The 13,399-nt window shown below is 42.3% G+C and overlaps 1 protein-coding gene across 1 annotated transcript in view; it reads left to right on the top strand.

Moving 5' to 3' along the window:
- The first annotated feature begins 8,811 nt into the window (after positions 1 to 8,811).
- Positions 8,812 to 13,399, top strand: part of STX8 (syntaxin 8) — a 111,892-nt gene continuing 107,304 nt past the window's right edge. The window contains exons 1-2 of the mRNA XM_054975318.1: positions 8,812 to 8,929; positions 13,281 to 13,380. Coding sequence (XP_054831293.1) covers positions 8,913 to 8,929; positions 13,281 to 13,380 — 117 coding nt within the window. The 5' untranslated portion in view covers positions 8,812 to 8,912. The remainder of the gene's footprint in view (positions 8,930 to 13,280; positions 13,381 to 13,399) is intronic.

The raw sequence follows: 13,399 nt of genomic DNA on the forward strand, positions 1-13,399 counted from the left end.
GGCCTTAGAAAGGTAATGCTTTTCACAGTGTAGATATAAGGGTTAACCTGCCAACATCTGCAGATCAAACTGGTCTTAAAGTTGGGAGGGGGGCTCAAAATGCTATCCGGCAGACACCCCTTACCAAACCCTGCCCTCCAAACTCTCCAAATCATTTCCACTCTCTGTTTTGACAGCTGTTGCAACCTCCTCCTAATTTTGCATCAGCAGGATATTTGCAGCTTGAGTCTATGCTTGTACACCCAGAAGTAACTGGCAGTAACCAAATGGGCCAAATAGGATTGCCAAATATTCCTTCTTGTACATCCCTGATATGTAGCGATGTGGAGAAGCTTCCTCGTGCTCTTCCAGATGAATATAAGCCAAATGGAGGTGGATAAAAGGAACTAATTAAGGAACTGTGAAAAAGGGATCGCTCTTTCATGAGATTTTAATGGGGAAGAAATGAAATATGCAGAGGCCCCATTCCCTCCAGATGAGCAACCCAGCTGAATATAATGAATGTTTCATGATCAGTTCATGTCAAATGTGCAAAGAGAAGAACAGAGCCCAACATCCTCTTAATCCCATTTGTAAAAGGGTTCAGAGAAGTGTCACAACAGGACACTAGGAAGCACAATCTGGGGAGACCAGCCTTGTAACGGGACAGAGAGCAACAGCTGCTATGGCTAGCATCAGTTAATCAGTGTTGGCTACTCCAGAATGCCCTGTACTTGAAAGTGCTAGGAGAGCGTTTGGTGTTGCGGTTAAGAGCGCGGGACTCTAATCTGGAGAGCCGGGTTTGATTCCCCACTCCTCCACTTGAAGCCAGCTGGGTGACCTTGAGCTAGTCACAGTTCTCTGGAGCCCTCTCAGTCCCCCCCCACCTCACAGGGTGTTTTGTTGTTGTGGGGATAATAATGACATACTTTGTAAACTGCTCTGAGTGGGCATTAAGTTGTCCTGAAGGGCAGTATATAAATCGAATGTTGTTGTTGTTATTAAAGAAGAACATCAAGTGTACTACACTACTCATAATGAAGGGGGAACTTGATAGAATAATTCAGCTACAATCATAACTATGCTAAGAAAAAAGACCAGAAAAAGAATCTTGCCCCCTCCTATGCCTTTAAGAGTACTTTGTTTTTTCAGATATTAGCTGGTGACGCTTTTGTGGCAAGGAGAGAAGTCTGATTATGTAATAACGGCTTCAGAGCAAGTTGCTGTTTAAAGGCATGGAACCCAGTTTTTTTTTTTTTTAAGCCAGCAAATACACATTGTCCTTGCATTCTTGGGCCAATGAACTGCACTAAACTTGGCAAGCTAGAAGACTGGGAAAGTCTGGTCCCCAAAGCTTCCTACAAGAGAGGGACACTGAGAGTAAGACGTTCCGAGCATCACAGAGAAAGGGTGGCGTATAAGGTAAATAGCAAATTACTGTATCACATGGGGCTCAGCAGCTTGAAAGCTGTGAAGTAATATTTTGAACAGCAACAGGATTTCAGCCTTTTTGTTCTGGCGGGGCTCATGCCTCATGAACAGTAGGACAACAGACAGAAATGCACCAGGTCATGCTTTCCTGTTTTGCTGCATCTTGAGTGAGGCAAAGCTTTACAAATTAAATTTCTGACAGTTCCTGAAATCTCTTAAAGAAATCTTTTGAAGAAATAACTAATACCTGGAATAATCCAGATGTCTGGGCACCCAACATTTATGCAAATAAATCACCCTAGAGGAAAAGGAGCAGCACTGATTGAGGTATTTTTCTTCACTGATTAGGCACAGGTTTCCTGAAGAGGAAATCCAGGCAGTGTGCTTGCCTATGCACATTTTAAGTGAAAGGAAGTCCTATTGAATTCAATGGAATTCCTATGTAACTATGCATAGAATTTTGCTATTGGTTTGGGACAAGAGCTCCTGTGATATAATAGACCATTAGATCTGGGTGTGTGTGTTAAACTGCATGTTACATTGGAGTTCCAAAACTGGAACTCACATGTTTGGAATCCTAAAAGCCGCAGGGGCTCCTAATATGTATCAGAGTTGTGGTGTTGGGAGGGGATTAACTCTCCCCCATCTCATAATCCCACCCCCCAATCCCCCTGTTGCTTTTAGCCCTGATAGGGAGAAAGGCAGGTACTCAGATTATTCCTGGGTTTTTTACCTAGGGGAAATTTTGGAATGGGTTAATGGCACATGGCTCCAATCCTTATTGCAATACTCAAGACTAGTTTTTAGGGAGAAACCCCAAGAAGGGAGTTCTAATCACAGAACTCCAATATCATGTGCAATTTGGGACTTATATTCTACACATGTCCTGGTGTTATATAAAATCATTAATTGGATGATTTAGGTTTCCAATTGATTGTTAGTACTAAGTGAGCAAGCAGCTTGTCAGGGACTGATCTGTGTCCCCCTTCAGGTGATGCTTGCTTATCTATTTATTTTGATTATGTAAAGAATTTATGTGCTGCCCCATAGGATTGCCAGCTCCAAGTTGGGAAATTCCTGGAGATTTGGGGACGGGGGTGGATCCTGGAGGCGATGTTTGGGGAGGGGAGGGGAGGGACCTCAGCAGGTAAAGCAGACATTTTCTCCAGGGGAACTGATCTCTATGGCCTGGAGATCAGTTGTAGTTTCGGAAGATCTCCAGCCACCACCTGGGAGATCTACAGCTACAACTCCCAGAGCAGCAAACAACAAGAACATCAGAAATCACAAAATTTAGAAACAAAATACCTAGAGGCACATGAAAAACCACTCAGCAATTAAAACAAATAAACAGAGTAAGTGGTACTTCTCCAAGGATGAGGGGTGCTGGGGAGGGACAGAGAGAAAGGAAGAAAAAACACAACAGTAACAGAACAATCAGCCAAACATCTGAGGAAATTGATGATGAGCAGCCCTCTCTGTCCTTCTCCTTTTACCAGAAGGCATCAGAATTACCATACAGTGAATATAAAGGTGAATCTTCAAATGTTTTACAATCCCAGGGTGTGAGTGCCAAGTAAAAACATTGGTTGTCAATAAAAGACACAGGAACTCCAAAAATAGAATTAACAGGAAAGAGTTTTTCACAAAACCTGCAGGACAATAATCTTGCATGGAGACATTCAAGACGCTGTTATGAAATATGTCTCTAGAAATAAATGGCTCTTTATGAATACATATAGGAAGGGATCAGTGATTCAGCAAAAGCAATACACCTGGTGGCCAAGATGGGAGAGGGCCTGGCTGCTGTAGCGGATTGATTAAATGGCTTGGATTATCATTCCAGGTAGCTTAGATTGTCCGAATGGGAGATCTCTATTCAAATAACCTTGCTCCGCTTCCTGCCTTAGGTAAGTCATTGTCTAACTTGCCTCCCAGGAGTTGTAAGGATAAATCAGAAAGTGTCTAAAGTACTTTATACACCCTGGAGTATCTTAGAAATGATAGTGAATATCAAAGATATATTGTATGAGAAGTTTGTGGGTTTATGTGGCAAAGAGGAGGAGGAAGGGACCCTTTGAGGGGTGCAAAAGATGACATTGAGGATACAGTGCCCTTCTGCAAGCACTTCAGCTGTTAAAAGCCAGTTGACCTATTGCTTTCAATCGCTGGAGTGAAGCCAAGCCATCCTATTAATGATTATTAACATCTTGATTATCAGTTCTAGAGAATGAATGTACTCAAACAGACCGTCACGTGGTGTGTCAGATATGATCAGGATTGCTGATGCTAAGGAGGCCGAATGCCAAGGACAAAGCGGATGTGGAAACCATGTCTAACAAAGCCGCAGGGAGTCTTTTTGAGCACCGTGCTCAGCAATGCCACAATGCACTTCCTCTGCTACATTTCTGCCATTGATGGCTGTTCTCTGCCTGTGTTGAAAGCACTATGCTAAAGGTAGTCAAGATATGATTGATGCCTCAGCTGACCAGACTGGGAGATGTTAATTACTATCACCACGGATAAAATAAAGTTGTGTGAATCCTTCCTATGCAGGGTGTCAGCCACTGTTAACAAAAAACTTTCAGAACATTTTGCTGATGCTTGAAAAAGATACATCTGTGTCCTTTTCTTTTAGCTTATGCCATGGAAATATTCTTCGTAAGCACTTCTTTTCTCCATAGCTTTGCCCACCTAAACAACTGGTCCTCTTTTCCATTTAACAGCAGATGTGTAGAATCTCTGGCCACTAAAGTAACCAGAATAGTTGTATGTGCTAAATTTCTCTCTGTCAGGCAATGGTTGAAGATACAGGAGCATGGATGACTTTTTTTTAAAAAAGTGGTAATTAAGACTGTCAAACGGACAGGAGAAAATGTACTTTTCCATTTACATATCTGAAGAAGTGACCTGTGACTCACAGATGATCATAATGAAAAAAATGTTGTAAGTCTTTTAGGTGCCACTGGATTTTTGGTTTTTTTTCTGTCCCCTTAATAGCAATCTAATAAGTGGAAATGGTCAGCTTAAGCTTTTCATGGCATGAAGGTAAAGAGCATCACCTGAGGACGGCTTGCAGATCAAATGGATATTAAAGGGACAGTTATAGGGACAAGTGTACAAGGTGGCAAACCTGGTAGTTAGCCTTTTCTCTTATCTGCAACTACCAATTTAACTCCAACTTGTCCTTTCTTCTCTTACCCATCATGTTGCTTGGTATGGTACAAGTTAATCAGATTCTTCCAGCTATTCCCTAACTGAAGTCTGATCATGACAATACATCTGATCATTTCTTTTTACCATGTCAATTTTTCAGTCCCCTACACAGGGAAGACAAAATAAGAGTCTTGGGGTACCTTAGAGACTAAAACATTTATTGTAGTATAAGCTTTTATAGCCTTTAACCCAGCTAGTCAGATTCATGAAGTGAATTCTGTCAGAAATATTTGTATACACAGAGAAGGGGGAAAAAACTATGAATAATATGTTAAAAGCCCTACTTTCTTATATTCCTCTGCAAAAGTTGTGACCCATCAATGTGCTTTGTTTCCTTATGAGTTTTCCATAGCAATGCTTCTTAACTCACTGTTTTTTCTTTCTTCTTTATGCGTATAAAAATCTTGCTGACTGAGATTTCACTTCATGAATCTAACCAAGGTATCAAAAGATTACTCTTTCGTTTTGGCTGCAACAGGCTAACATAGATACCCTACTTACTGTATTTTTCAAGCTTCTCTTTTCTGTGCTGCCTTTTCCCCACTATCCACATCAGCAACATCAATAATATGTTTTCTTTACTAAAATAGCACAAGAAACTTAACAACATACTGAGTGGGTTAGCATCAGTGATAGCAATAAAGCAATTCTTTTGGCAAGAACAGTGTGTTAATATTTAGGTTTTCATTGCACACACAAGTTTTCAAAATTAACAATCGCTATGATAGTTTTCAACTCGTAATTACTACTGAGGTATAGCTTGAAGTCTTCATGATTTCAGATGCAATTTGCAGAGTGCCCCTTTTGTTTGGCAGGACATCCATCCTCTTCTGCCATATCAAGAAGAGCTTCACCTACTAATTTTCTGTAAAAATTGAGGAACAAGACCAGGTAACTCTTATTAGTTGGTCCCAATTTGTAATTTAAAAATAATTAGCAATAATCCAACTGAAGAAGAAAGCAACCCTTGTGTCTCATGACCCAGGGATAATCATTTGTACATGACTACCAAATTCGTCAGGGTGCAATGATTACATAACATTTAAAATAAATGACTGGTAACAATTTAACTGATTGTTTACTTGCAATGTTTGGGTTATAAATACTCCATTGTTTCAGAAACCCTTAACAGAAAAGTACTGAGTTTGCAGTATCCTCAAAAGTTGCATCTGGAATGGATTGTTACTAAAAAGTCCAAAAACAGGAGATACTGATAACAATAAGTCTTGTGGTACTTTAAAGACGAATGAATTTATTTACGCATAACCTTTCAAAAATTGGAGCTAGGGTTGCCAAGTCCTGCTAACTTGACCCATTGGCTTTATCCCATAAAAGATACCATTAAACTAGGAAATGAAGCAAGTTACAGTCAGAAACTGTATTGGGCGGTTGACAAATTCTGTCCTGTGCCCAAACGCTATTGACTCAGAATGAGAACAGTATGGCTATTGGATCACATAGGTTCATCTTGAGATAGATCTGGCTTACGTTCTGTGGAAAGTAGTAAATGCTCAGTCAAGGACAAGTCTGAGGGCCAAACTACAAGTGATGCCCGACACTAGTTGGACACTTGTCAGCTTCCCTCAAGTTTTGATGGGAAATGTATGCAGCTTGGTGGAATGCTGGACAAGTGACAGTTGAAAAGTCCATTGGACAGCAGTCAGAGAGCCAAGCTGCAAGACCAGGATTCCTACATTTCCCATCAAAACTTGAGAGAAGCTGACAAGTGTCCAACCTGTGTCAGGCATCACTTGTAGTTTGGCTCTGAAATTATACTGTGCACTTGGTGCTTTGAGGAGGACAATTAAATTAGGTCTGGACCACATATGCAAGAGAATGAGGTGTAAGAGCCTTGAGGTAGTAGAATGGATTATACCACTTCGGACTACAGGTGATGGATTCTATCTTTGAATGTTCCTTTACTATCACAGCAATGGGAATGGGTCTGCTGCCTCTCTCTGCTTGCTATGCTGGGTTTTTTTTCAAATTTGCCTGGAGTTTTAACATACAACAGCATTCCAAAATATTGTCCATCCCTAACTTTTTCCCTTGGTGCCTCTTGATTTGGAGAGGTTGTGCTAAAACCAGGCTTTGGACTGAAAAACAGCTTGGGTTCCTTCGCAGGGCAGAAGCTTCCAAATCTGGAGATACATCTTTTGTGGTGGACCAAAGTTCATTTTGAGGTATCGAGCTCTTTCAGTATCATCTGTATTTGTCACAGGACTGGTGACTAAAGAACTGGGAACCAGGGCTGCCAGAGGCGTTGCTCGAGATGGCCTTTCTATCCCAGAAGGACGGTATTGGAAGGGCCACAAAAGGCTGCTGGGACAACGCGAATGTTCCTGACTTGACTACATGCAGCAATGCAGATATTTTCCGACGAATTAACACCATTCTGGATAATTCAGCTTCAGTGGAGTCTGCACAACACCAGTCATAAGAGAGAGAAGGGAACTGCTACCCGACTTCCAGGACTCTGTGGGATCATCAGCAAGCAGGATACTTTCCCCACCTTCTGCGCAGGAGTCTCTGCGTGGCCTCCCAGACACTAATGACCTATGCCTTGGACTGCAGTCTCTCACCCTGTCAGGGTTGGAGAGGCCATGGAGAAACCAGGATTCGGATGCTGCAGCCCAGCCGAGCTCTGTCCTTAACATGCTTGGCAATCCCCTGGGGAAGCACCCTTTGGGTTTCTTGCTGCTGGATCCAATTGGCTGAGCTGACAATCCTCCAGCCCTGACTCTGAGGAGCTTCCATCTGGGCAGCAAGCATTCACTCCTGTATTTGCGCTTCAGTAGCCCCTTCAGACTCCGACACCAGTGGACTCAGCTCGGGCTCTGACCACCTTTCAGACTTAATTTCCTGCCTCCGTATCTCCCTGCCTCTGCTATTCCTGCCTATTGGTGGCATTACTAGGGATTCCTTCAGTAGAGCAGGATCCCACCCCAGCCAACATCAAGCACTTGCTTCTATCCTGGCCAGTGTGCCTAAGAACACTTTCTATAGTATAGTTGCATCTAGTCTCCACCTAAATGTATTCACTTTACTCCTAAAGTTCACTTTTACAGGGTTATGATCTGAAAAAGTTTTCGGTAATCTCTCTACTTTTGAAATTTTTGTTGCTAAATTTCTTGTTACCCATACTATATCAATACGCAAGAAGGATTTATGTCTCTCTGAATAGTACGTATATTCTTTTGAATCCCGATTTTTTTGGGAAAACATGAACATTGACTAACAATTCCACTCAGAAACTTTCACCTATTATAAGTTACATTTTCCTTAAGCATTATGTGTAAGAAATGTGTTTAAAGATTACTTTAAGCAGGGTATATGAAACATGAGTCTAAAGGGAAATTTAATAATGAACATCTTACATGAAATGACTGCTATACTTGTTGTTTCATAATTAAGTATGCAATCATCCCTGATGATCACTATGGAAACAGCAACGACCAATTAAACAACCAGTTTCATCGAACAATTCCAGAAGGGCAGCTATGTTAAGTCAGTTGTTATTCTAGCAGAAGCATTCATGGACTAGAGCCCATTTCATTATATAGGATAGGACGATAGACCAACTGGCCGCTGGCCCTGACACTGGAGTAATTTATAGTGCAATGCTACGGAGTAAATCCTATTAATTAGACTTCAGTAGGTTTCTGAGCAGATTTGCTTAACCACACAAAAGTGTACAAAGACTGTCCTATAAATTACGCCAGCCTGCTGGAGTAACTAATAATACTATTAGTTATGCCAATATGTGCAAGCTTCCGATTCCACAGAATTCTCCATCAAACAAGGCTCACACTGAAGGTAGTACCTTGGGCGGGGTAGAAAGAAACATGTACATTTGCTTCGAGCCCAAACTTTCCGCGCTCACAACGCCTTCCCCCCATTCCACAATTGGTGTATAGTTATGAAGGCCCTGCTGGGGTTTTGAAGGCAAGGGACTCTGCAGAGCGGCCTTGGTCTTCCTTGCAGGTCTCCCGTCCAATGACTAATCAAAGCCACCCCTGCTTAGGTCCCAACAGCTAACGCGATCGAGGTTTAGACCGCCATTGTTACCTCTTCTTGAACTTCCGCGCCAAGCGACAATGACGGAACAAGCACGCGCACGCGCATTTGCAGTTCACTGGACCGGCGCAGGCCCCTCCCTTTCACTTCGGTTGCGTCGCGCCGACTCCAACGACGCTCGTCCCCTCCGCCCCTCCGCCTGAGTTACATGAGCCTCTGTGGATGCCGTAGTCAGGTGATCTGAGCAGGAACTGTTCCCTGGTGCGGGGATGGCTCCGGACCCTTGGTGAGTGAGCGGAGCAAGAGGTCCTCGGGCGGGTCGGACATGACCTTTGCCTTTGGAGGGGCTGGGGACGAGAGCAAGGAAGTTGTGCTTTGATCCGGCCCTGGCCTGATCGAGCAAAGGACGGCCGCAAGTCTAAAGCTCCACACGCCCCCCCCTTATCCCCCCTCCCATTTTTTGCTGCCCGTGGTGGTGGTGGTGGTGTGGTGGTGGTGGGAGGACGGGATTGTATTCTGGCACCGCGTCACTGCACCATTATCCTGCCTCGTCGCCCAAGGCGAAGTCACTGTAGTGCAGACTGGATACTTAGTTCCATCCTGTTAGGAAGAACTGCGCAGGTCGTGTCCAACTGCAAAGGAAGGCAGATCTCCTGTCCGGTACCGTGTAATGGCTGTGTACACCTTGCATGGCAAGCTGGACCTGCCAACGTTCCGTCTCTGATGCAGCCAATATAACATGGCCCCTCTCTTACTTTGCAGCTTGCTCCCATTGCTACACAGAGCAAAATAACAGTCTCTTGGCATGCAGAAGAAGTTTTCTTTCCAGTAGAACATACTAATTTAGCGAAAATATTAGATTGTGTGCCTTTTTGAAGGCAGATGCACAAATATGTGTACCCTCACTGTGTTCTACTCTGAGTCATTTGGATAAAATAGATTTTAAAAATTGAAAATAAAAAGGCATGTGCACTGGACATGCTTTGCTTACTGTGTGTTTTGTAGCATTCATGATAGTTCAATAAAAAAATTGATGCCACCTCACACAATTGTTCACTCATCATTTCTTGCCTGGCTGAGTTGCACTATGCGTCTGCAAAAGGGTCTTCTAAGTTCTTTATCATGAACATGATTGGTAATTTTGCATTATTCTGTTCAACTCATGCTTGTGGACCTGCAGTAGGTTTTTACAAAGTTTCTCTATTCATAAGTGTTGGTTCTTGGCTGTTTTAATTTATTTGTACTGTCGGATCCCAGTGGGGTATCCAAAAAGGCTTAGATCCAGAGGAGTTAGCCGTGTTAGTCTGTAGCAGCAAAATAGTAAAGAGTCCAGTCGCACCTTTAAGACCAACCAACTTTATTGTAGCTTAAATTTTTTAGAGCCACAGCTCTCGATGCATCTGATGAAGAGAGCTGTGGCTCTCGAAAACTTACGCTTACAATAGTTTGTACAATAGTTGGTTAGTCTTAAAGGTGCTACTGGACTCTTTGCTAAAGAGGCTTAGAACATTATCACCTCCTCTATTTTTAGACTGAGAGTTAGTCTTTGGTCCAGTGTCTTACTGTGAATCTTCATGGCACAGTGGACTTCAAACTTGTATCTCCCAGAGCCTAGTCCAGTGCTCTAACTACTACACACACTAGCTAAAAGGAACCAGGCTTTGGGGCCGTTATGTGACATGTTGGGCAGTTGGTATACTGTTTATATATATGCTTATTATGGAAGTTGTAGGCTTCTGATGCCCACTGTCATTCAACAGTTGTGGATAGCGAGGCTCGCACACAGTGCAGGTAATATTCAGGAGTAAATAAATCTGTTGTAATTCTGGTAATGACATATTGAACATTTCACAACATGCTGATTTTACGCTTCATCTCATATGGGTGAAATGCTCATTAAAATGTCTAGTGTTTTAGGTATTCACATTGATTTTATTGGACTTTTGGATCTAAATGTGATTGCTTAGTATTGTGCACGAGTTCTTTGCAACTTAGGTATGTGAGCGCTGTGACAGTTGGACCGTGAGACAGTTCCTTAGATTAATAGAGTAACTTTAAAACAAATGTGATGTGAATTGAGATTCTTGCGCAAGAGGGCTGCAGTGGGGGCCGTCTACCTATCAATGCCTGCACGTGTGCCTCAGATGAGTCTATCACCAGCAGCAGTTTGGATCAACTGATTATATGCTCTTTCTTGCCCTTGCTGTTAGCCACCGCAGGTCCTTTCTGTCTTGCTTGTTGCTGTGGGGGTTGGCAGCAGGAGACTGGAGAGTGACATGGTGTCTGCTGCAAAGGCGGAAAGGTTTGCATTAAATTCACTCTTTTCCCAAGTGCCCACCAGAGATCTTTGGGCTGGGCAGGTGGATGAGGTACTTTGCAAGAACTGATGGGCATATTGACCACATATCTTCCTGGCATTAGCTCTAGAATTCAAAACAGGATATGAGATTTTGCCCAAGTGGGCATTCATATATGTCTTAAACTGAATTGTGAATGAAAAAGCATTCAGCTTAATGAACTGATTAATACTATAGATCTTTGGCAAAAATTACATCACAGGACAAATAATGGCAAGATGTTCTATTCTAAAATGGCAACAAAGTATGTGTATGTCTACAATTTATCTTAAAGGGTCATTTTTAAAAGATGGGACAAAGAAAGGTGAACAGTCTGCAGCTGCTACATTTGGATGTTGAGTAAATAATATAAAAAAGAAGTAACAAGTTTAATAAGTTCATTGTACTTTACATATGTATGCTTTATAATGTGTGTAGTCGATACCAGTTTCTGTGTTGTTTTTGAAATGTTTTATTTGTAGAAGTAAAAGTATATGGCACAAATAAAGTTCCTCTTGAAGCTTCAACATAATGTGCATTCAAGTTCACGTTCCTGTTTCTTTGCTGATAGATAAGGGTGGGATTATGGTCTGCTGTGTGGCTATTTGTCAAGCTGTTTTTTGTGGCACAGTTGGAAGGTGAGATGAAAGAAATGCGTTGCTGATATAGGAGTCTCTTGTGATCAGATAACGCAACTTAAATTTGACAAGCAGAGTTCTGCCTTTGCTTGCAGAGCCCAGTTGCAGTGTTGGAAAACAAGACAGGTGATCGATGGTGAAGTTGATACAAGTTGAGGGCCTGGTGGGAATTTTGAAATCCCACTTGAGTCCTCCCCACAAAATCTTGCAGCCCAGGATGATTTATCTCCTCACCTTCCAATTGATGTTCCTGTATTCTCAACATTCCTTCGTTTGGGGAGCATTTTCAGTTACCATCAGGCTGGTGGTCAAAGATTTTTTTCCTTTTAGGTTCATTTACAAAATAATGTTTTCCTGCATGCTTGGGGTGTTCCATGGGTATGTAGAGCAGTGATGTGGTTTTTCCAAATAAGTATGAATTAGAAAGTTTTCTGGTGCTCTCAATACATTGTGAACTGGTTTGCAGTGCTTGGTTGACTGTGTACATTTGGTGTAGTGGTTAAGAGCGCGGGACTCTAATCTGGAAAACCGGGTTTGATTCCCCACTCCTCCACTTGAAGCCAGCTGGGTGGCCTTGGGTCAGCCACAGCTTCTAGGAGCTCTCTCAGCCCCACCCACCTCACAGGGTGTTTGTTGTTGTGGGGATAATAGTAACATACTTTGTAACCCGCTCTGAGTGGGTGTTAAGTCATCCTGAAGGGTGGTATATAAATCGAATATTACTATTATTATTGTTATAAGTTCCCTGTGTTAATGAGGAGAAGAAGCCTTGTAGAGATGGCACATCTACTAACAACATAATTCTCATGGAGGGGGAGCCAAGAGCATGTATGCTGGCCTGAGGATACATGCATTCTCCAGAATGTGAACATGGGACTGAGATGTGTACAAACTGTACACAGATAAGGACTTTCCCAATGATCAGGAATTTTAGTTTTCTAGGAATCCTGTTCACGATGACAGAGTGGCTGATCACATTTTATCCTGATGTTCCTTGTGAGGAATGTGTAAATTGTGAAGGAGTGATGCATGCTTCCATACACAACATACATCTAATTATTTCCATTTATACTCCACTTTTCTCCCCAGCAGTGGCCCAAAGAGGCTTACAAAATTCTCATCTCCAGTTTATCCTCAAAGCATCCCTGTGAGGTAGGTTAAGGTGCGACTAGGTGACTGGCTAAAGGACTCTCAGCAAGCTTCCATGATAGACTGGGCTTTTGGACTTGGGTCTTTTAGATCCTAGTATGACACTCTATCCACTACACAAAACAAGCTGTAAAGGAGCTACAGTCAGTTGTTGTTTGTTTCTCATGTTCCTGCATGTTTGACAAGGTTGTTTCCTCTTGCTGTTGCTTGTTGCTTAGAAATTATGACAGTATGCAAGAAATCTGGAAACAGGTAGAAGTGTTTCTGTGTTGCATGCCTTGTAGTGTACAATGTATCACAACTGAAGTCTTGGATTCTGTAAGGATCGCATGCTCTGGTGACTTCCTGAGCTGTGCTCTAAAAATGCTGTCTTTGAAGTAGACTTCTTTATGTGGCTATGAGCCAGTAGCAGAGATTGAGATTAAGTAATGTTTTTGTGATTCGCAGAGATGAAAACATAGATGGCAAGTATATGAATCAGTATCTTATACATATATATGTATGTACATTTTAGGTTGTCGATGTATGATTCCACTTACCAAATCGCCCAAGAAATTGCTGAAAAAATTCAGGAACGCAACAGATGTCAGAGGAATGGTGAAAGTACAGCTAAGGTACAGCATACCTTTAAGC

The sequence above is a fragment of the Eublepharis macularius genome, chromosome 4 (genome assembly GCF_028583425.1).
Source record: "Eublepharis macularius isolate TG4126 chromosome 4, MPM_Emac_v1.0, whole genome shotgun sequence".
NCBI lineage: Eukaryota > Metazoa > Chordata > Lepidosauria > Squamata > Eublepharidae > Eublepharis > Eublepharis macularius.